This window comes from Triturus cristatus, chromosome 4_1 (genome assembly GCF_964204655.1).
Source record: "Triturus cristatus chromosome 4_1, aTriCri1.1, whole genome shotgun sequence".
NCBI classification, from domain to species: domain Eukaryota; kingdom Metazoa; phylum Chordata; class Amphibia; order Caudata; family Salamandridae; genus Triturus; species Triturus cristatus.
Window position 1 is genome coordinate 201,446,803 of NC_140585.1, and position 23,951 is coordinate 201,470,753.

A 23,951-nucleotide genomic window follows, 5' to 3' on the forward strand; every position below is an offset into this window, starting at 1 on the left:
CAGGCGATGTCAAGGAAGTGACCCATTGAATCCACCTTGGATGCAAAGCTTTAGAATTTGGTACACTAGCCTTTGTCACCGCCTCAAGGGCAGGATATGGTGTTACCACCAACATGCGTTTACCTTGCGACAGCGCTCGTTCTTTCAGAATCGCCATCTGCACTGCCGTCAGAACTTTCTCGACAGCGGAAAATCGCAGTTCAGCAGAAGTGTACAAGTGAGATTTGTAAGCAATGGGGACAGTGTCGCCCTCATTGAACGTTAAGTATGTGAAACCCACTGCGCCTGGCACAATTCTTATGACCAGGTTAGTGTGGTTATCACGCGTCAGTAAGTATTTTGAAGCAAGAAGATCAGCTTGCAATGACTGCAATATAGCTGAATGCTCTGGCAGCCAACAAGATTTGGAAAAAATGGGTTGTACCAAGGCATAAAGCGGCTTGATACGCTGGGCATAATCCGGAATGTAAGTTCGACCGAAATTCAGAAAGCCCAGCAGAGATTGTAATTTCTTTAATGAAGTAGTAGCACGTAGGCATGCGCACTTCTCTAGAAAGTGCGGAGCCAATCCTCGACCTTCATTGTTGAGTTCGTACCCCAAGAACAACACGGTATATTCCTCAATGTGAGACTTCGCAAAGTTGAATTTGTAACCGAAGTCTGCAAACAAACCAATAATGCGATCAACGCGACAGAGATGCGCTTCCAACTCGTCATCTGTGAGATAAATATCATCCACATACGAGTACGCATCAGGGTCTATGCCCTCTAACAGAGAGACCACGCGAGCGGCAAAGACTCCAGGGCTGTTCTTATAGCCCATAGGTAATCTTTTGAATTGTTTTTGTTTGCCACCCGAGGTGAACGCCGTCCACTCACTACTAAGAGAGGACAGGTTATGGCTGTAAAAGCCATTGGAAATGTTAAGTGTGGTTTTAAACCTTTTTCTCAGGAAGCTATCAATGAGAGCCGAACTGTGGGTGTTTTGTACAGCGCATGTCCGGCAATGTGAGTTTAGGTGCCGGTAATCCAAAACTAGGTGGTACGACCCATCAGGCTTCGTCACAGTGAACAAAGGATTATTCATAGGTGACACACATGTTTCGATTACTCCTTGATATTCCAATTGTTCAAGGATCGACGCGACGTGAGGTCTAGCTTCGCGACGCATGGGATATTGGGGTTGTGGTTGGGGTGTAGTCCGCAACGGAATCTCATGGCCGGGAGACAATTTATCCCAGCCAACCTGATTCCGATATAACGCAGGTGCGAGCACTTGAGTCCATTCCTCGGCGTACTTTTTAGCTTGGACCTTTGGCACTGTGTGCGCAAAGGACGGGAGGATTACCTCCTCCCCTCTAGGAGCATCTAAAACGAAAGCCGGGGACCAATCTGCCTCCGCCAACAGAATATCATAGGAAGTGGTCAGATTATCCCAAAAAAACCCTTGAATTGTACGTTGTATGTCACCTTAAATTTGAATGACTATATTATACAGTCTATCAGGGGGAGATACCCGAGTATCAGCAGTTTCAATATTCACGAATATATCAGTTGCTGTCGCCACCAGATATGGACGCAGTGCTTGTCGCACTACTGTAACTTCCGCCGCGCTGTCTAGCAGCGTTAGTGGCCATGTCAGGTTCTGAAGCTGCGTCCGTACCATCTGAGGCATACCTCGCTGTCAGCGCAGCAACTTTCTTCTTCTGAAACGGGGGTCGTTGACGCGCAGATTCGTCCTGCTTGCCTTTGCCGTCCGACTGGCGGGGCTGCTCACGACTTTGGGCACCCCTTCCTTTCCCACGGTCTCTGCCACCGGATTGTGAAGCCGATGTTTCCTGTGAAGAACGAGGAGAGCGTTGTTCAGAAACCTGAAATCTATCAGGTGACTTAATACGAGATCGATCGCGCAGATCATATGTGCGTTCGGTAGACGACTGTACCGGTGAGGCAGGACCTGACCCCTGTTTCTGTTGCTGTTTCCCCTGTTTCTTAGCTCTACAACTTTGATTTGGAAAGTTGGGGCTTTCGTCTTTTGTAGACGAGCTCACCTTAGTTTGCTGTACTATATCAGGAATGATCACAGTCGGTTTCACACCCAAGGCACTACGACCCACGGTCCAATATGACTTCGCAATTACTTTAGCGAACTCTTTGGGCTTGTCGGCGTCATCCACGAGGTCCATCATATTTGCAACTTGGAACTGCATGCATGGCATCTCCTTTGAGGTTGCCCATCACCATGGAGCATACCACATCGAAGCTGTCGACAAGCCTCATTCCAAATTCAATAGCAGCCTCCGCAGTATGATTCTCCTGAACCATTTTGATGACGGATGGTAGCACAGACATAGACGGAGTGCCATAGCACTTGGAATAGGTCGCGGCAAAGACCTTACCCCAGTTGTCACAATCGGCCATATCCGGGACCGGTCTTTAGGCAAAGTAATGGTGACGATCCTGTGTTTCTCCACAGGAGTGGTATTTGGAAAATCCGCTTCCAGTTGGTCAAATTTCTCAGCAAGCCAATAAGGAAACTCATCCTTATTTTGGGGGCGCTTGCCGACCACCAAATTAACCATAACAGGACTAATCACTACCGCGTGGTGGTCCGTAGGTTGTCCCGCAACAGCAGGTGCCCCCACCTGCACGTTGCGTGACACGTACTGCACCAAAGCCCTATGTACTGTGACCAGAGCTGTGTGTAGTACGTGCAACTCATCCACCGCCACCGTAAGATAGTGGGGATGAGGCGTAAAGCCGGCCAGCACCGGCCATGTGGCCCCTGCAATAGACAACGGGCCCATTCTCGCCGGTGCAACCGCATGGGGAAGGGTGCCATTAAACCAAATAGTATGCTGCCAGGCAGAGATTGGAATTTCTTGTGTCCTATATGGGGTATAGACCGCAGGAGGCTGTGTGGCTGTATAGGTGTGAAACATATCATCGTCATCTACCACCGGAAAAGTCACCCATGAGTAAAACAACTCATACGGGTATGACGCATCAGCGCTGACCACAAAAATTACATCCATCCCATCATCTGGCACCCCATACGTCGTCAAATGACGGCGCAGAGGTGCACGACTATGCGCGGCTATGTCAACCGCCATTAGGACACACTAAGGAGTATCAACGATATCAACAGTAGCACTGGGGTTCAGAAAAAATAACCTTTTTAATGATCAAGCTTGAAGGAACCTATTAGTCGAAACACAGGTAGGTTAAACCGTCACTCCCGTCAACCGGAAACCAGAGTGAGGGTGTCGTGGACTAATATAAGCACTACTAAGGCGTTTCAAATCAATAGACCAAGCGTTAGGTGCGCCATGTTGCAGGGATTCTGCTTATGCACAGAACTATGCGCAGGAACCCAGGCCCTCAGTGAATTGTGGTGTACCAAAAAACTCACCTCAGAACCCAGAACCCCTTATCCGACCAGCATCAGTGTCCCATTCGTTATCCGAGGTTTAGCTCGGCGGTCCCAATGTATAGACAACCTAGAACAAGCGACTTAGTGTATATCTCAGGAATGGTGGGAATCAGAAATACCTTTTCGTAATTATTCTCATATCAGCAAACAACAGAATAAACAGAGACACAGTAAAGTTTAAAGAGTTTATTTTATAAACCTCGTGTCCTAAGATGCAGTAGTTTGGCTAACATAAGCAGACAAACGATTAAAATCAAAACCATCAGCATAGTTACAATACCATGGAAAATGAAAGGAGTAATCATACTAAAATGACAGTGGATCTAAGCCACCTTCCTTTCTCTAGCAAACTGATAGTATTATTATTAGACTAGTAAGGCTTGAATGGGGAACCCCATACCGTAAAGATCAGCTCAGTGAGATCACATCACAGGATCAGCTAGGCTCTGCTCCTGGGAAAGCTCTTCTTCCGAATGTAATGAAAACATGTAACACTGCAATATTAAAAGCAACCGACTTTCAGGCATTTGCAGCTGCGTGCGTGTTATGGCTAAAATAGTGGACAGATCAACCTGAACCCAACAACATGCACCGTCTAGCGACCCAGACTGTTTCTTTACACTGCGTACAGACCAAGGTCGCTGCTCACTGTTTTGGATGTGAACAACAGACAGTTCTCATGTGAAGCAAAGTCGAGTAACGCGGTTGTGCTAACTTAGCATTGTACATATATAGATAACGATCTTCACTACAATAGAAACCATGGAAATGCACGTGATGCTGTGAATCATTGGTGCTAACAAATATAGTTATTGTTTACTTTGTATTGCAAGCAGTCATTCAAGTATACTGCAGGAACCTATGAAAGTAAATGCACAATGTATTAAATGTATGTTTCAGTATCTTGCATGACTTGAGAGGAATTCAGACTTCTCATTATAAAGCCACATAAGCTTCGTGCAGTTTCAGGGTATTAGTTCATGCACCTCTCTCTCAACCTTTTTTTAAAGTTCCCCAGCAAATATGACCCAGTTTTGTGAATATCCTACACTCTGGCAAGCTTTGGACTAACTTACAAACTATAGCCTGACAGACTGTTTTTTTTAGCAGTTTTAGCAGTTTATTTATTTGCAAAGTTACTTAAAACCAATGCAATACATGCAAAATTAAAAACCATATGTATAATATAATATACGACCTCCGTAATATGACATCACTCTGTTAATAAAAGCGCTTCCATTGTCTTCACAAGTTAAAATACAAATTTAAACGTACAGTAGCCACCTTTGCAAGTATCCCAGATGCCTACATCAATTGGATCACCCCCAACAAAAAGCTGATGGGCCTACTCTGTGGTGCCCGCAGATCTTGATGTCAGCAGCTAAAGATAAACTGCTAAACTGCCTGACCTACTGAGACCATGTACCTTCATTGACATACTTAAAGATGGTGCATACTGGGCTACAGTCAGTCTTGTAAGAATTACAAGATATTGTTTATTGGTCTCATCTTTATAGTCAGTCCTGATCCAGGTATTATAGTCAGTCCTGATTACAGTCTTGTTTTACAAACTTTTGCTGTACAGCAGTGTCCTTTAGGAAAAACAATTTTCTTCTTGCTATCCGTTTGATGAAGCTGTAGTTTGTTTGCTCTTTTTCTAATTGCAAACTGATACACTGTAGTGTTTGCTGTGTGGTAGGGGCCTGTAGAATCCTGGATGTAATTTATTTTTACGATATCTATCACTGACCATCATATGGACTGATACTGAGTGGATTAGTTAATAATAGTGCTTCATTTATAATGATGGGATTTATTTCTGAACTGAAGAGCTTACTAGATTTGACACAATTGCTTATCTTTAGATCTACACATGACTTATCACCTCGAACTTAATACTCAACACATCATAACAAAGTTCAAACAATTATATTAAGGCGGCAGCACTTCATGTTGATCAAGTCCATTACTTTAGCAGAATCTGATGCAAATTGCCATCTGCAGTGATGCAACATCCATAAGGGTGCACTTATATTTTCATGCAAGGGGTCTGAATGTTTGCTCATTTCAGTTTGATAACTGATATAACAATGTTTGTTTGCTTGTTGGAACATATTGAATTATCTACTAGTAATATTATGTTGGTGGCCTCATGGGTGTTAGATAATATAAATGTGTGAACCCATAAAACTTTGAGAAAGTTATGTTTCTTCTATGCACCAATACACATTTCATGTAATTATTTATACAAGTTTTCTAAAGTACTGGTTAACCAGACACTTTATCAGTGATGTACAAAGTATTTAAATTTAAAGTATATAAAACATACTTCTTGTACTATTAAACCTTCTCTACACAAAGATTTTGGTCATCTTTCTGCTCTAAGTAATCATTTTTTTAAGGATTTTACCATACTTTTAATTGTTTAAATGTAAATCTATATAAAGCATTGTACATTACTGTTTGAACAATTGGCTTTGGGGTGAGGGATATTTACGTTTCGTTTTTCAACTGTAAAGCTATCCGGCTAAGGGGCCGATTCCGATCCTGGTCGGAAAGCACTCCGACCGAGCCGGTTCTGGAGTGTTTTCCGACCGAGCCGGAGTCCAGCAGTCCGACCGAGCAAGTACGATGCGGCCGTATGCTGCCGGACTCGGTTCGGTCGGACTCCCATAGAAGTCAATGGGAGCCGGGCGTACGAACCGTACATGGGCTCCCATTGACTGAATGGGTACTTCGCGGACAAGTGCGCCCCCTACAGTGGGTACGCGTCGGTGCCATCCCCACCGTACATGCCTGTGTTGGGGAGACCCATGGGTCTCCCCCTGTGCCCGAGTCGAGGGCTGCGGGTGACAGGGGGTCCGACACGGACCCCCAAAGGCAACCACCCAGACGATTTGCGAGCCGGACACAGGCTGTCCGACGCGTGCATCATACTGGCTCGGTCGTGAATCGCACCATTGCACGCCACGGTTAGCTTATGACCGAGACGTACGGAGCGGTTCAGACCTGGAAACAACTCGGTCGGTGAATTTCATGTAGCTCACATCGTACTTGCTTGCTCGTAGAGCTGTACGAGTCGGCTGGAAAACACGAGTACAGCTTGTAGTTTTTCCGTCCGGATCGCGTTCGGTGCCCTTCCGACCCGGATCGGAATCGGCCCCTAAATGTTTGGTTGACAGTATAAAATTCAATTTATAAAGCGCGCTACTCACCTGTGAGGGTCTCAAGGCGGGGGGGGGGGTGAGAGGATAGTGGTGCAGCTCCAGATGAGTCAATGAGCCAGGTCTTCAGACTTTTCCTGAACGTGTGCAGAGTGCGGGAGCGTCTGATGCTCACTGGGAGCTCGTTCCAGGTCCTTGCTGCGATGTAGGAGAAGGCTCATCCACCTGCTCTGATTCTGCTGATGCGTGGGATCTCTGCCAAGGTGAGGTCGGCGGAGCAGAGGTTCCTTTTGGGTATGTGGAAGGAAACTCTTTCATTGAGGTATTTGGGTCTGATGTTTTGGAAGGATATGTAGGCATTAAAGCAACAGCTCCATATTTCACTTTAATGCCTGCCCTCAGAACAGTGTGAGTTTGCACCTGCTCTTGGTGAAGTGCATTCTTTACAATATGGTGTCCCTTCCCTGTTTGCACCTGGCATACCTTTGGAAAGGTTTGCCATGGCGCGAATATGGAAAGTGTGCCGTATACATAATATAGCCCTGGTGTGGCAATGCATTGTCACTTACAAACAGCACATTTTTCATTAATTCCCACTTAATTTTCACACAGGTAAAACTATATATATTTGTGAAAATCAGGTTTCAGTGAACATTTAATATTGTAATGTCTTGATCCTATTAATATTTTTGTTACCATCGCACTTTGGAATTACAAAAAATATGCTTTATTTATGCTTTCCTAATTCCTGGTGTCTTTTGAAATATGTGTATAATTTATAATAGGCATTTGAATGTTCTTGCATGTTACAAAAAAACAGATCTCTTACAGACTTTACTTTCACTTCCTGGATTCCAGCAAGATAGTCACTTAGGCCACTTTTAGAAAATTCTCTGACTTTGCAGTCAGAGAAATAAACACTAGTTTCTGACCTATCATTGAATTATCAGAAGTCATAGCCCGACATTTGACACTAAATTCACAGCGAATGTAACAAGGTAAAAACAATATTTAAAGGCATCTGTATTGCTCATCCACCTTATGTACTTCAGCATGGTTAATTTTATGGGTCCTACAGCCCCCCCAGGCACCTACTTCAAGTACCTATGCTTCAATCTGCACTCTTCTCTCCCAAGCCTCTTCAATTATAGAGTCTCTCTTCCTCTTCATTATAACTATCAATAGTGCAGCCAGTGCATTGGCACATTAGCTCTGGGGGTAGGATGGCCCCTGGACTCAAAGTATACCAGTTTTCTACTAATAAAGCAGGAGACAGGAGTCCACTTTCCATGCTTGCATTAGGGCACATATTGCAATTGCTATGCCACTGTACCTGTTGTCTCCCTTTTGGAAGCCACACTTTTTTGGCCTTCAATGAAAGTGGCCCATTCTTTTCTGATCCCTTTGCAAACTACTGTGGACTTATGTGTTTTGTGGTATTTACCATATGCCTCTCTATTTTCCCCATGAAAATTTCAGCGAGTAAAACCTGTTAGGTTTTACGGGTGAAAATGCCTGATAAGCAGGAAGGGGAGAGTTGCCCCACTAATTGAAATAGTCCCAAGAAATGCTCAAGGAATAGAAACAAATGGTATAAAGTTAATTTATTACCATTTTATTTATCACCAAACCGCGTCCCGAGCTGAGAGATGGGGCAGGGTCATTGCCTCTGATTGGCAGCAGCAGGGAGGAGTGGTGGGCTGGGCACTTTAGTTTAAACTGCACATACCACTTTGGGTAGGTGTCTTGTGATGGTCTGCCTGACATGTGCACTTGAAACCTCTCTAACCCAGCTGTCTTATACAGCTGGGTTGAGAGGAAGCACAGGTCTCCAGTCAGTGCCATTAGGAGCTCTGACAGAGCACACTCCACCCAATCCTGGTGCTTCTCACATGCTGGCTAACATCATGAGAACATCTCCAGGATTGATTAGTGGAGTTGTCTGGGGCCCTCGCTGGAGGATAGAAGACCATGACTGCGGCGAACAGGATGTGCAGCAATGTTAGTGAATATTTTATTTACTCAGTTTGAATGTCTGTGCTAATATGCTCTAAATCACAGGCATATATTACATTACTATTTTGATGTTTGCAAGATCTCTCAATCAAAATGTTTAATGCCCCAATCCCTCATCTTTCCTACATAGAATCCTTCTGGGAAAACATGAACATGAAAGCATTTCACTTCCCACGATTGTGTCATTCCAGAATTAAAACCAAATGTACTCAAAGTCCCTTCAGGCCGAATACAATTTGGAAATGTGATCCTGAATTAGGGTATTGAATGAATACAATAGTTACATGGGTAGACAGTTAATGTGTTACCTATAGGACAATGTAACCATTAACACTTCATTTTACACAGAACATGAATCACAAACCTTCTATGATCGAGAAGAGAAGCAGAATGCCGAATATCTTCATGATTTCTGAAAAAAACAATTAGTTTTTTTTAGTGATTTCCTTGTGATGGGCTGAGGAAGGTTCATACAGTAGTTAAATATATTTTAGTCAGCATTCACCACACCTTAACAAAGGAAAAACCTACAAAGCAGGCTTAGGCTGCTATATTTCTAGAGCGAAATCTCAACTCAAGCAGATTCCTGCCTAAGAAGTTAGGAAGACATAGACAACCCGAAGGAAGCTAGATTTTGGGGTATTAAGGAGTGGCCAAGAGCCTGAAAGGATGGGTTTATTTATCTTTTCAAGTGACTAAAGCTTACTGAATGAGGAACTAGCAGGGAACCCAATCTCCTTAGGTAGCTTAGAAGTTGACGTAGACAGGAATTGAAAGATGGGTAGGAGGAAACACTTTCCTAGGAAGGGATAGGTGTGGTGGGGGAGCGACCCTTGACCTTGTTAGGTATGTCGCTCCCCCACCACACAGCTCCGCCTGTGTGTTCTGACCCTGCCCCAGCTGCCGCTGCTGAAAAAGTTGAGGCCCTCCTCCACCTGCAGGCTAACACCTGTGCTTCATCCCTGGTGGCCAGTGGTAGGCCTTAGGTTTGTATCACTGTCGCTGTCTTTCCCTGTACCCCCTTACTGTATTCTGGTGTCTGTGACCGCGGTTGTCTGTCTCCCCCCTGTGCCTGCATTCTTTTCTTTGCCCCTTTTTCTTTGCCGTCTGTTCCACTCATTGCCCCTTCATTCTCTGCCCTCTTTTGCCTTCTGCTCCCCCTCGTTGCCCCCTGATTTGAGCCCGGTTGCCTTCAGGGCCCTTGCCGCTCCCGTTCCCGCCGCTGCATCCCCTGCGGCCCCACCCCCCTCACTGCCCATTCTCTGCCTCTGCCTCCCGCCTCCCAGCTGCTCCTCCCTCCCACCTCCTCATATATGGTGGCCTCTGCGCGGCTGTGCAGCGGGCACGCCGCCGGCGCGCCGATGGCAAGCCCGTCTGCGCCCGTCCGTGCCCCGACTGCGCCCAGCACCAGAACTCCTGGTCCCCGCACCCGCCACGACAACCGCCGCCACTACGATGCCAGTATACTCCACGCTCTCAACCCTGGACGGACCCACACCTGCTTCAAAGCCGCCCTGAAACGCACACAGGGTCCCTTCACTTGCCGGAACTGCAACTACACCAGTCTCAGAGCCGCTGAACCTCCTGCCAAGAAAGTCCACAATCACCTCTGATGCATCCTACTGAACACCCGCGCCGCACGCAAACATGCCGTCGAGCTCTGGGACCTGCTCGACACTTCATCCCCGGACGTCGCCTTCCTGACAGAGACCTGGATGAACAACTCCTCCGCACCCGACATCGCCATTGCCATCCCAGACGGCTACAAGATCACCCGCAGAGACCGCCCCAACGAAGTTGGAGGAGGAATCGCCATCGTCCACAAGAACAGCATCAGGGTCTCGACCAGCACGATGACACTCTCAGCACCGCCGAACACATGCATTTCCAGATCCACCCAGACCCCAACTCCACTCTCAGAGGCACCCTCATCTAGAGACCCCCCGGACCCCGACCCCAGTTCAGCGACACCATCACCGACTTCATTAGCATGCACGCCCTGACCTCCATCGACTACGTCCTCCTCGGAGACCTGAACTTTCACCTTGAGAACAACAACGACAGCAACTCCACCACCCTGATCAATAACCTCGCCAACCTCAGACTGAAGCAACTCGACTCCACCGGCCACACGCTCGACCCCGTCTTCTCCTCAAGCTCCCACGTATCCTTCAGCCACACCACCAAACTCCACTGGACCAACCACTGCTGCATCCACTTCACCTTCCAGAAACCCACCACCCACCACCGCACCCAACAGATCCCTCGCCCCTGCTGGAGCAAAATCACCGAAGACCAACTACATGCAAACCTCGCTCTCAGCCCACCCACCGAACCCTCCAATACCGACGACGCTGCCCACAGCCTCAGATGCTGGATCGACGACTGCGACGACACCCTCGCCCCACTGAAGAAACCCTCCCACAGTGACACTAGCAAGAGGGCAAGCTGGTTCACCCCAGAACTCCTAGCCTCCAAGCGAGCCTGCCGGAAACTGAAGAAGAAATGGCACAGTGAGCAGACTCCGGACAGCCACGCAGCCCACAAGGACGCCATCCGCAACCACCATCACCTCATCAGGACTGCCAAGAGGACCTCCTTCAAAGACCTCCTTGACAACAACGCACACAATAGCAAGGAGCTCTTCAACATCGTGAAGGAACTTTCCAACCCCAGCTCCAACACCAACAAGATCCCGCCGTCGCAAGCCCTGTCCGACTCCCTCACCACTTTTTTCCACCGCAAGATAGCAGACATCCACAACAGCTTCAACACCCAGACAGCCCCAACAGACATCAACACAACAGAATCTCTGCACACCATCGACCATGACCCTCTGCTAGCCTGGGCCATTGTGAGCCTCGATGACACCATCAAGATCATGAGCACAATCCACTCCGGCTCCCCGTCAGACCCACTCCCTCACCACATCTTCAACAAAGCCAGCAGCTCCATCATACCCCACCTGCGCAATGTCATCAACCTCTCCCTCGAGACCGTGACCTTCCCAGAGAGCTGGAAACACGCCGAGATCAATGCCCTATTCAAAAAAATCAAAGTGGACCCTAGATACATCAAGAACTTCCGGCCCATCTCTCTACTTCCGTTCCCAGCCAAAGTCATCGAGAAGATCGTCAACAGACAGCTAACCCGATACCTTGAAGAAAACAGAATCCTGGACCCTTCCCAGTCAGGGTTCCGCAGCAACCACAGCACCGAGACTGGCCACATCGCCGCCACCGATGACATCAGGACCCTGCTGGACAACGATGAGAACGCGGCTCTCATCCTCCTGGACCTCTCCGCCGCATTTGAAACCGTCTGCCACTGCACACTATGCGCACGCCTCCACGCCGTAGGGATCCGAGACAAGGCTCTGAAATGGACCATCTCCTTCCTCTCCGGCAGAACCCAGAGCGTCCACCTCCCCCATTCCGAAGCCTCCGAGATCATCTGCGGCGTACCCCAGGGATCTTCCCTCAGCCTGACACTGTTCAACATCTACATTGCCCCGCTCGCACACGTCGCCAGACAGCACGACCTCAACATAATCTCCTACGCCCATGACACTCAACTGATCCTCTCCCTCACCAAGGACCACATCACCGCCTAATCCAACCTTCACAATGGAATGAAGGCCATCGCGGACTGGATGAGGATCAGCCGACTGAAGCTGAACACGGACAAGACGGAGGTCCTCATCCTCGGCTCCAACCCTTCAGCCTTGGATGACTCCTGGTGGCCGACAGCACTGGGGGCACCCCAGACACCCACCGACCAAGCACGCAACCTGGGAATCATCCTCGACTCAATGCTCTCTATTACCAAGCAAATCAATGCCGTCTCCTCCTCCTGCTCCAACACCCTTCGCATGCTCCGCAAGATCTACAGGTGGATCCCGACAGACACAAGAAGAACAGTCACCCAGGCCCTCTTCAGAAGCAGACTCAACTACGGAACCGCCCTCTACCCGGGAGCTCCGACCAAGCCATTCAAACATCTGCAACGCATCCATAACACCTCTGCATGACTGATTCTCGACGTACCATGCCACAGCCACATCACCCCCCACCTGAGAAACCTGCACTGGCTCCCCGTCAACAAGAGTATATCCTTCAAACTCCGCCTCCACGCACAAAAAGCACTCCACAAGACCGGCCCAGTCTACCTCAATGGATGACTCTCCTTCTACATCCCCAGCCACCAGCTCCACTCTGCCGACCTCACACTCGCCACCGCCCCTCGCATCCGTAGAACAACCACCGGCGGAAGATCCTTCTCCCACCTCACCGCCAAGACCTGGAACACCCTCTCACTGAGCCTACGACAGACCCAAGACCTGCTGACCTTCAGGAGGCTACTCAAGACCTGGTTGTTCGACCAGTAGCGCCCCCCCAGCGCCTTGAAACCCTCGCGGGTATGTAGTACGCTCTACAAATGATTGATTGATTCATTGATTGAATGACTAGTGTTTTTGGAACTGGATTGACTAAAGGATGTGGGAGGGTATCTGCTGGCTGTCCAAGAAGAAGATTCCCATAGGGTGACTACTTGGAAACACTTGTGGTCTTTAGATGGACATTGACTTTTGCCTGTGGGTTGAAAGTCAACAGAGGGATCATTGATTGAACAATGAGATTGTAAGCTACATGGCCCCTTCAACTGGAGAACCAGGATGCCAGATCAACCATTGTGTTTCACTAGTACAACTTGCACTGCTTGTAAATTGGGCATAAATAAAATCACCTTTTTTAAATATAAGAACAATCAGGATCACAAAATAAGACAACTATATAAACTGTCTTACCAAGTATGTAATTTATGTGATTATCTGTGGTTGTGACCAAGTTCAAGTTCATTTTTGAAGTTAGTTAAAAACATAACTATTTCACTGATTAAAACTATAATTCATTACAATTTATAAACATCATAAAAATGTGTATCCCAAAACTGTAAGAGTTCATTCAGCTTGTTTCTTGCTGATATACATTTCTAGATCAAGTTAATGAATTAAAACTGGTCCCATATTGGTGCAAAATAGGCAAACATTAAAAGGAAACAATCCTGGGAAAACGACAAGAATCATTCAACCCTGATCTTCACATACTTCCTGCCACAGAACATCTTAAAATATTTAATAGTTAAGAACTGGCGAGATATAATGCCCTTCCTCAAACATTAAAACATTTACATATAAAAAACTGTCCAAAATGGGTTAAAGTGAATTAACAAGGTGCCTTCATGGGCAGTCACTGCGTGGCCGCCAATCATCATGATCATTAGCTTTTAGGAGTTCAGGAGATCCTGGGCCAAGTTCAAGATACTGGAGTAGTGTTTGTGCAAAATGAGCTGGGACGCTGTGGACTTTTTCTGCAGTAGATGCAAACTGGGCCAGGTTTTTCAAAATTGAGCGACCACTGGCTAGTCATTAAGTTTGTGCAAATAGGCCACACCACTGGGGTCTTCTTTTCACCATGAATACAACCAGGACCCATTTTATGGAGTTTAAGCAACCCATGGCTTCTTGCTAAGGGCCATTGCCAAGAATGAAATGAATTTACTGTTTAAGTACGGGTTGCTGGGGTTAAGTCACTCTATAATAGAATCCCTGCACATACAGATGCCTCTGCCATTGATGCTTCTCTTTAGTAGTTGCACAAGCAGCTTACGCAGCTGCGGACAGATGCAGATCAAGTGATTGTGACCAGATCTATGTTGGTAGTACCACCAGGGAGTTAAGGTGTCAGAGTATGGAACATTTGAGGGCCCGCCGAGATAAAGATGTTCCATTCCATTATTATCACATAAGTGTACAGTGAGGGATAAATATTGATTCAGCTTCCATGGCATTGATGTGATACTGGGAAATCCACAGAGTAGAAACAGGGAATGAACACTCATACAATGTAATCTATCGTTAACACATACAAGTTGGGAATTTAATTTGGTTGGCAGTTCCATTCATTTGTGTGAAAAGGTCAGGGCAATTGGATCACCAACATTTAGAAGGAACATGAATTCAACATGACCAGTTCTAAAATGGAAAAACAATGCCTAACACTTGGAATGAGTATTAATTTGACTGTTGATCTGTTCTTGGACCAGGCAGGCATTGCCCAGGGAGGTGGCTAAAGTACTCTTGACATATTTTCCTTTGGATAATTACATATGCTATATTTCTTTTTAGGTGACTTGGGCTCGGTTCACAAGCAAAGTCTGCATTGAAACATTTGTGGTTTTTTTTGTTTTTTTAATAATTTTTATTAATGCAATAGCAAGTTGGTCAATTCAGCAAAATTATACATTGTATACATCATATAGAGGGCACATCATAAATGGAAAGTATGACAGTATTGCATTTGTGCATTTTCGCCCCAATTTTATCCCTCTCCCACACCTTACCTCCCCTCCCCCACCCAGCAAAGGGTTGGTCAGCCTCCTGTGGCTCAAACTCAATTATAAATTCAAAAAAAGCTTTAAATACTCACTCATTGTTTGCCAGCCATCTAGTCAAGGGTGCCCAAATTTCTCGACCTTTTTTTCGAGAGCGTGGTCCCCTCCTTGCATAGATAGATTTTTCTAGATTATAGTTTGCAATTAACCTAGTACGCCATTGCTGAAACCCTGGTGGATAAGGATCCAGCCATGCCAAAGCCAGGCAAAGGCGCAATATTGCCTTGCCAATAAACAATAGTTTTTCCCCCGGGATCCCCTGAAGGTCCTGGCCTACCCCAAGTTCGATTAGCGTTGGAGAGAGGGAACAGGCAATCCCCAGGCCTTCATTATAGAACCTAGCAATTTCACATTTTAATTTATCAAAAACATTACAGGTGGCAAAAATATGACTAAGGTCTGCTTAAAATAGATCGCAGCGTGGACAGGTAGTTCCTCTCCCTGTTCCCCATTTAGCAATTTGTTTAGGGGTATAGTAGAGTGAAAAACACAATTTATAGTATTGAGCATGAAGTCGGGCGGGTGCTAAAATATTCTGAGCTAAATTAGTTGAGTGATGAAATAATTCCTCTGTAACACCAACCTCTGCCTTCCATTTTGCCGTTCAATCTTCCATATCATCTAGCATTAATGGATTGAAAAAATTATAAACAAGACCAATGGATAAGTCTCTATTTTTCCTACGTTTATCTATAATTTCAATGTTGGAGAACCCATTCGGCCCTCCCCCTTTCTTAGACGAAAAGTCCCGGATTTGTAAAACTTTTAAAAAGTCTCTGTTATCCAGCCCAGACCATTCCCTTAGATTTTTAAATGAGACCAGCCCGATTAGGGAAAACAAATCTCCAAGTTTAGTCAAGCCTACAATAGGGCTTTTAAAAATCTCTGACAACATAGGATTATCACATAGTGGTGTATAAAAATTCAGGCGGCCAAGCCCAATAAGCTTCATAATACATTTCATAACCTTGTAACCGCCTTGCAATGACTTGAAACTGACTTTCTTATAGTGGTAATCTTCAATGTGTCGCCAGACCCATCCCCATGCCTCTGTCCCGATATAAGCTTGAATGGCGATGGTGTCTCTTTGCTCCTGCTAGCTCTCTGTTTTTCTTTAATAAGGTTTAAGTTATGCAGTATGGTGATGGCCCAATAGTAGAGTTTGATGTTTGGTAGGGCCAGCCCTCCCCTTCCTTTGGTAAAGAGAGATATTTAAATGCTCTTCTGGGCCTCGCATACCCCCAAATAAATCTTGACAATAGATCTTCAATTGTTTTAAGACATTTGTTATCAAATTCTAGGAAGATTGCTTGCAGCAGATACAGAAATTCTGGAAAAAACAGCATTTTGATGCTATTAACATCTACCAATTATAGATAAATGTAGATTATGTAATCTAGCCAATTCTGGTTTGCTTTTGGCGATTAATGGTTCGATATTATCTTTCACAATACAGTCAGTGTTTGCAGTGATTTCTATGCCATGGTATGTTGCTTTTTCCACCACTCGTTCATCATTAATCTTAGCATACTCATTGCAGATAATTTGAGTTGTATTGCGATTGAGAGAGTACCCGGAGAGACTCCCAAATCTTGTTGCCTCTCTTTCAATTTCGCCGATAGCTATTTCCAGGTCAGGGGTCACTAAGGCAATGTCTTTGGCGTATGCCAGGACTTTGGTTTTCCAGCTGTTTGTGATAATGGGTCTGATAACATTATTATGCTCTAACTGACGTAAAAAAGGGTCAATATATATTACAAATAAGAGTGGCAAGCTCGGACAGCCCTGTCTGGTACCTCTCATTATAATAAAGCTGTCAGTAAAAACTCCATTCACCATTAGTTTCACGGTGAGGCGAACGTATGACATTTTAAAGGCTTTCAAAAAGCCCTTTCCAATCCCAACCCTCGACAGAGCCTCCCAAAGAAAGGGCCAGGGGACTCTGTTGAAAGCCTTCTCTGCATCTAACAAAATTTTTGCTAATGGTTCTTTATTAATATTTTTTGCATCAAGAAGTGTAATGGAGGGGGGCGTGGCTAGCAGCCGAGCAAGATGGCCGCAGCCTGATCGAGCTCCGAGGGTGAGGCCGACTCCCCTACCATCCGTTCAGCCATCCGTGCATGATTCTTCCCCCAAGGTCCCGGAACGAGAAGCGCGGATGAAGCGACCCAGCCTGATTCGATCCCCGGCTCTCTGTGCGGCCCAGAACGTCTCTGGTGCAGCCCGGGAAGTTGCGGCCTACGCCGGCGTCTGAAGCCGGGGCCTCGAGTTGCAGAGGGGTCCCGGGTGCCGCGGGCGCATATCCGGCCTGACTCGGCGGGCCTCCTGGAGGGCGTGACAGAGTGAGGTGGGCCCAGCGGAGGTGCATGCAAATCGCGCCCCGCTTAAAACCCTTGATTGCTGCCTGGGGCCCCGACGGAGCCGAGGGGAGGCGGGGCCTGAACGGTCCAGAGGAGGGCGTCCTCGCGAGGGACCAGTGGTCGGGCCTGGTGTCTAGTGTTGCCCCGGCCCATCGTGGGACAGCGGAGGAGTGCTTGGTGACACTAGCAGACGACGACATTGGGGACCCAGGGCTACCCCCCCCTCCCCCCTCCGGCCGAGATTGAGGAGGTGTGGAGGAGGTGTGCTGCAGGCTGCGGGGGTGCCCGGGTGCCCGGTGCTGGACCCCGGACTGCTGTGATCGCTGCGCTCGCCTGCCTGCACAGCCCACGAAGGTGTGACCCGTGGAAGTGGCCGGCTTCTGAGCATACCTCGGCTTGGCGGTGCCCGGTCGGGGTCCCCTACCCGGTGACTGTAGAGAGATATCGGCGGTGGAGTCGTCCGAGGCGGTCATGAGTGGGAAAGGGTCCTGGGCGAGTCAGCAGGGCAAACTGGACAAATTCGCCTACAGCAAAGAAACTAACCCAGCGCAGGACCGAGGCGGACGCGCGGAGAAGGTGGCGGCGGAGCCGGTGACGCCGAAAGTAACGCTGGAGGACATCATGGCTGCCCTGACGCAGGTACAGTCCACCGTTGGGACGATTTCCTCGGATGTGTCCCTTCTCTGAGCAGACTTCCAAAAAATGTCGGCCAGGGTCACTGATGTGGAACAGGTGACAGCTACACTAACCAAAGACTCTAGCTACCTTTTACAAAAGGTGTCCCAACTGGAAGCGGAGAACAAACGCATGGCGGCCAGGCTGGACGACCATGAGGGCCGCTTCCGTCGCAATAATGTGCGCATCACGGGGATTCCCGAAAGCGAGGGGCACCGCCCCTCCGCCTCCAGAACTCCAGGGTTTCCTTCTTGCCGGACTACATGGCAGCGGTGGCGGCGCAGCGGAGGAACTTTCTGGACGTCAAAAAGAAGCTCAGGGCCCGAGAGCTTCCCTAAGCTGTGCTCTTCCCGGCGCGGCTGAGAGTGGTGGCAGATTGGAAAACAAGGTTCTTCGACACACCAGAAGAGGCTCATGACTGGCTCGAGGGCTGGCAGCGGGTTCAAGGTACTGGGCGCGTGGACCAGAGGGGTCGACAGTCGACGGGACCGGAGGATCCGGGTGGCCGAGACCGGCGGACAGAGAACGCTGAGGTGGAATCCGCTGGATGAGACTCCCTGTGGCGCCTCTTTGGACATGCTGTTACCCGGTGAACTTTGAGGCCTCCTGCCGCCGGAGTGGCACGCTTGTTGTGATTTAATCGACCGCTCTTTGGGACCTTGGGGCAGGGGATGTCGTGGTCTTCCTTGGACCTCCGGCTCCTTGGCACGCAAGTGCTGTTTGGGGTTCAGGGGTATGAGCACTCTGCTGAGTTGGGGTGGCGGGCAGTTGTAGGTCCGTATGGCAGGGAGGCAGGGAGGGGGGTGGGGGGTTGGGGACTGGTTTCTTGTTTTACTGTTGGATTTGAGTTTCTGATAACACTGACACTTACATTATATAATGCGCGCCCTCATTGCACTTCACAGGCCCTGCGCCGGTTGCGCCGCGCTGCATGCAGCCTTCAGCCTTGCCTGCCGTTATGCCCGGCTTGCTGAACGACCCGTCGCCTGGTGACACTTTGAGCCCGGCGCAGCCCCTCTCCTTACTTACGTGGAATGTGCGGGGATTGGGTGATAAAATTAAACGGGGCCTGGTCCTACAAAGTATTAAGAGATGCACCCCAGCGGTGGTCTTGCTCCAGGAGACTCACCTCACCGGCACCACTACTAAAGCGTTAGACAGATGGGGGTATAAGATGGTGGCGCACTCTGAATTCACCTCTGGGTCCCGGGGGGTTGGCATACTGTTGCGTAGGCGGTCCCCCTTGATCGTGCTCAGTGTACACACTGAGGGGTCTGGGCGCTTCGCCGCTGCCCACACTCAATGGGAGGGGCGGCCCCTCAACATAGTGTCTGTCTATATCCCACCTGGGCTGCATGCGGCGGCGTTCCCGGCGCTCAGCGACTTTCTGCTTACACTGCCGGTGGGGGAGGTGTTATTGGGTGGCGATTTCAATGCTGTTATGAACGACCTCGCTGACCGGTGTCCACCCCGAGCGAGGGGCGGGGGGGTCACGCCTTGCGAGCTTCGTGGAGGCGATCGGGTTCACTGATTTGTGGAGGTTGCATCACCTGTCGGAGCGGCGGTACACGTTTCACTCCGGGGTGCACAATAGCCTAACTCGCATTGATTACTTTCTGGGCTCCCCCGGCTGCCTCCACAATATCGAGGGTATAGATATCAGACCCAGGGGTATCTCTGACCATTCGCCGATACTCTTACATTACACTAGCTATCATCTGATGCGTCGACGCATTTATCCGATACGCCCTGGCTACCTACGGCTACCAAAGATCAGTAAATTTATAGCGCAGGCGATGAAATCCTACTTCCAAGAAAACACCGCGTCGGTCGACTCCCCTGCGGTTCTCTGGGAGGCATACAAAATGGTAGTAAGGGGACAGGCGATGGCCGCCGTCTCGGGGTATAGGCGTGAACAGCTAGCTGAGTTGCAGTCGCTTGAGCTGGTGCTCCGGGCTGCGGAGGCTCGCCAGGCCCAGGCCCCCTCCCCCGCAGCCTCCCACGACCTGCATGTGAGACAGACGAAATATAAGGAGCACCTTGCGGAGCGAGTCAGACAGCGCCTAGAGGCCTCCCGGCACGCAGTTTACGATGTGGGCGACAAAACGGGTAGGCTGCTGGCGTGGCTAGACAGACGCGACAGTGGTGTCAGGTGGATTGCACAACTTAGCACTGCCGAGGGGTTGCAGACGACTGACCCGCGTGTAATAGTGCAGACCCTCGCTGAGCATTTTCGAGGGGTCTACTCCTCCGCCTCCTCCATGACGGTGGAGATGGCACTGACGTACATCCGAGACCTGCAGATGCCCACACTCTCCCCTAAGGCTCGGGAGGCCCTTGAGGCCGAGCTCACGGTGGATGAGCTACAGGCGGCTATCGGCGCACTGCAACCTGGTAAGGCGCTGGGCCCAAACGGCATCCCGATCGAGCTCTATCAGAGGCTGTCCGATACACTGGCCCCGCACTTATTACAGATGTTTACACATCGCTTGGAGGTGGGAGAGCTCCCTGTGGATCAACGAACGGCCACCATTGTGGTACTTCCGAAGCCGGGTAAACCGGCAGACCAATGCACCTCTTACCGTCCCATCTCGCTGATCAATGCGGAGATCCTCGCGAAATTGTTGGTTGGCCATCAGGCTAACGCCGCATTTATCTGATATTGTGCACCCGGATCAGTCGGGCTTTATGCTCAGCAGAGGTACATCGCATAACTTGAGGCGACTGCACGGAGTGCTTGCCCGAGTGGAACGTTTGCAGGAACCGGCAGTGATTCTTTCGCTTGACGCCCGTATGGTGTTCGACATGGTAGAATGGCCCTTTCTCTTTGCGGTGTTGTTGCATCTGGGGTTCGGGCCTAAATTTTGTGCTTGGGTCCGTCTCCTATACACTAAACTGCTGGCCCATGTCGCGGTCAACGGGCATATGTCGGAGGACTTCCCCCTGGGGCGTGGCACCCGTCAGGGCTGTCCTTTGTTGCCGTTGCTCTTCGCCCTAGTGCTCGAGCCGCTCGCGGCCAGGATACGGTGGGAGCCCATGATGCGGTGCCTCCGGTGGTCTGCTGACTGGGAGGACCGCGTCTCCCTATACGCGGACGACGTGCTGCTGTATTTGTCCTCCCCTAGGCGCTCCATATTGACGCTCCTTAATATCTGCGACATCTTTGGCAGAGTGTCGGGCTATACGATCAATTGGTCGAAGTCGGTCCTCCTCGTGCTGCAGGGCCCCCCTCCGCGGCTGCCAGCGGGATATCTGCTTCAGATGGCGGAGGGGGCGTTCAAATATCTGGGGGTGCACATTACGACGGACCAGATGGAGTTTTTCAGGCGCAATCTAAGCCCTCAAGTGGACCACCTCAGGCGTGACGTGCAGCACTGGGGAGCGCTGCCTCTGACCCTGGTGGGGAGAGCGACGCTCTTCAAAATGATGGCTCTGCCGCGACTGTTACATGTGCTGGAGAATACCCCTTACCCGGTGCCTCTGGCCTACTTCCGCGCGATAGCAGCGCAGGTTTCCAGTCTACTCTGGGGCAACAAGCCGGCACGAATTGCGCAATCTAAATTAGTTTGTGGTTGGTACGATGGGGGAATTGCGCTCCCGGATATTCAGCTCTACAATTGGGCGGCGCAGCTGAAGGTGATTAACCAGTGGCTCCATGCGCCACAGTCTGACCCTGCATTCAGGGCGGACAGAGATGTGCTGGGCGGCAGGGGTATGCTGTCCCCTTTGTATGACACTAGACTAGCCTCGACGTTGATTGGCCCTCTGAGACAGACTGTGTCTATCTGGCATGCGGCGCAGGCCAGGTTGGGATGGCGTGGGGTCTTGACTCAGCTTACACCTCTCTGGGATGCTAAGAAACTGGGACGCTTGAGGGATTGCGGGGGCTTCGACGCTTGGGACAACATCGGAATTTCAGTAATTGGGGATGTGTGGCAAAAGGGGGCGGTTGTCCAGTTTGAGCGCTTGCAACAGCAATATGAGCTGGCCCCGTCGGAGTGGTTCCGATACCTCCAGATGAAACATGCCCTGGTTGCACAGCTGGCTCCGGGTGCGCAGGTTCCGGAGGCCTCCCCGTTGGAGGACAGGCTATTGACGGAGTACATGCCAAAGAGGGCTACGTCCTTCACATACGTAAACTTATCAACAATCGACCAGACCCTATGGGGCCCCTGTGGGAGAAGTGGGCCGATGAGGTTGGTGACTTTGATGACCCGGAATGGCTATCCGATGAGGACTCCTCTGACTCGGACGGTTGAAATGGCTGACGGGGTGGTGGGGAGGTGGGGAGCCGCAATCTGTATCAGCACATTAGCTCCGGGGTTGATTGAGGGATTGTGCATTTGGATAATAATCGGTCAAAGGATCTGTACGCAATGGTTTGAACCAGTGTCTTCTGTTGTAACTGTACTGAAAACAATAAAAAAGTAAAAAAAAAGAAGTGTAATGGCCCTTTGAATGTGATCGGTCGTCCCACGGCCAGGAATAAAATCATGTTGTCATGTAGAAACAACCATATGGATTACCGAGGCCAGGCGAGTAGCTAGTATTTTAGAATAAATCCTATTGTCCGAGTTGATTAGTGTTATGGGACGGTACGACCCAGGATCAGTCGGTGTTTTGTTCTTTTTAAGAAATATTATAATTTTGGCCTGCGACCACGACTCTGGAGGTCTACCCCCATTAAAGACATGAATGACAAGATGCGTAATACATTCTGTTAACTGTGTTGAGAATTTTTTATAAAATTCAAGAGGTATATTATCAAGACCAGTAGCCTTGTCACTAGGCAGGCTATTAATACACAATAGTATCTCTAACCATTGAGGGAGCTCTTCCAGTTGTAGTTGTTCCTCCTGTGTAAATTGTTCTTTGGGGGTCTGGTTAAGATATATCGCCATCTCTGACGTTTCTTTTAAGGTCTTCATAGTAAAGCTTTTGATAATAAGAATGAAAAACCTTTTGGATACCGTCAGGGTCTGAGATTAGTCCCTTCACTGGGTCTTCAATCTCTGATTAGGTTCTGCGTTGCCTATTGTCTAGCTCTTTTTTTTTTTTTCACTACTTTTTTTTTTAATTCTTTTTTTATTTTGCCAAAAAAGAAAGAGAAAAAAGGGAACAATAATTTCACAAACAAGAAAATCATGAGGGCAGATAAACATCAGTCACAAAATAAATTGCGAATCCAATAATAACAATAACATTTTTACATAAGCCATAAAAAACAAAGTTAAAAAAAAATAATAATAATAATATTAAATATGTCAGCTTGCAATTTAAGATATTAGCAATACACCGAAGTTTGATTATTCCCAATGGAGGCTAGACCAGGTGCGTTCAAATTTAACACAAGAGGAGGTACCCCTGGCTTTGGCGAGTGCTAGTTCCATCTCATAGACCCCTCTCAGTATTAGCCGCATCTCCATAAGTGTAGGGCATTTCGTGTCAATCCAAGCTCTTGCGATACCTAAACGGCAGCAGGCCATAATAATAGAAAAAAGAGCGTTAGATATTAGGCCAGAGTTGTCTATTAGACCCGTGAGTATCTCTTTTTCAGAGATAACGATGTTCCTGCCTGCCAATTTACACAGTTCCTCAGTTACCTGAACCCAGTATGTGTTCAATTTAGGGCAAGTAATAAACATATGTCTAATATCGGCTGCCTAGAGTAAACATTTTGAACAGTATGTCTTAGGTGAAGAATTAATCGTTGCCCATTTTGAAATAACTTCAGGCGTATAATAGAGAAGAAACAAGCCTTTTGTCTAGTTCTAATGGCAAGATGATGGCCCACCCGCTCACTGCACTAGTAAGCTTGCTCTCGCCGGGCGGCTAGTTTGTCAGCCACAC

The 23,951-nt window shown here is 48.5% G+C and overlaps 1 protein-coding gene across 2 annotated transcripts in view; it reads right to left on the minus strand.

The window, feature by feature from the left end:
- Positions 1-23,951, minus strand: part of LOC146854033 (alpha-N-acetylgalactosamine-specific lectin-like) — a 233,026-nt gene that overhangs the window by 179,220 nt on the left and 29,855 nt on the right. For both annotated transcript variants that reach the window (XM_085650482.1, XM_085650483.1), the window contains exon 2: positions 8,978-9,025. In XM_085650482.1, the coding sequence (XP_085506608.1) occupies positions 8,978-9,020 (43 nt within the window). In that variant the 5' untranslated portion in view covers positions 9,021-9,025. The remainder of the gene's footprint in view (positions 1-8,977; positions 9,026-23,951) is intronic.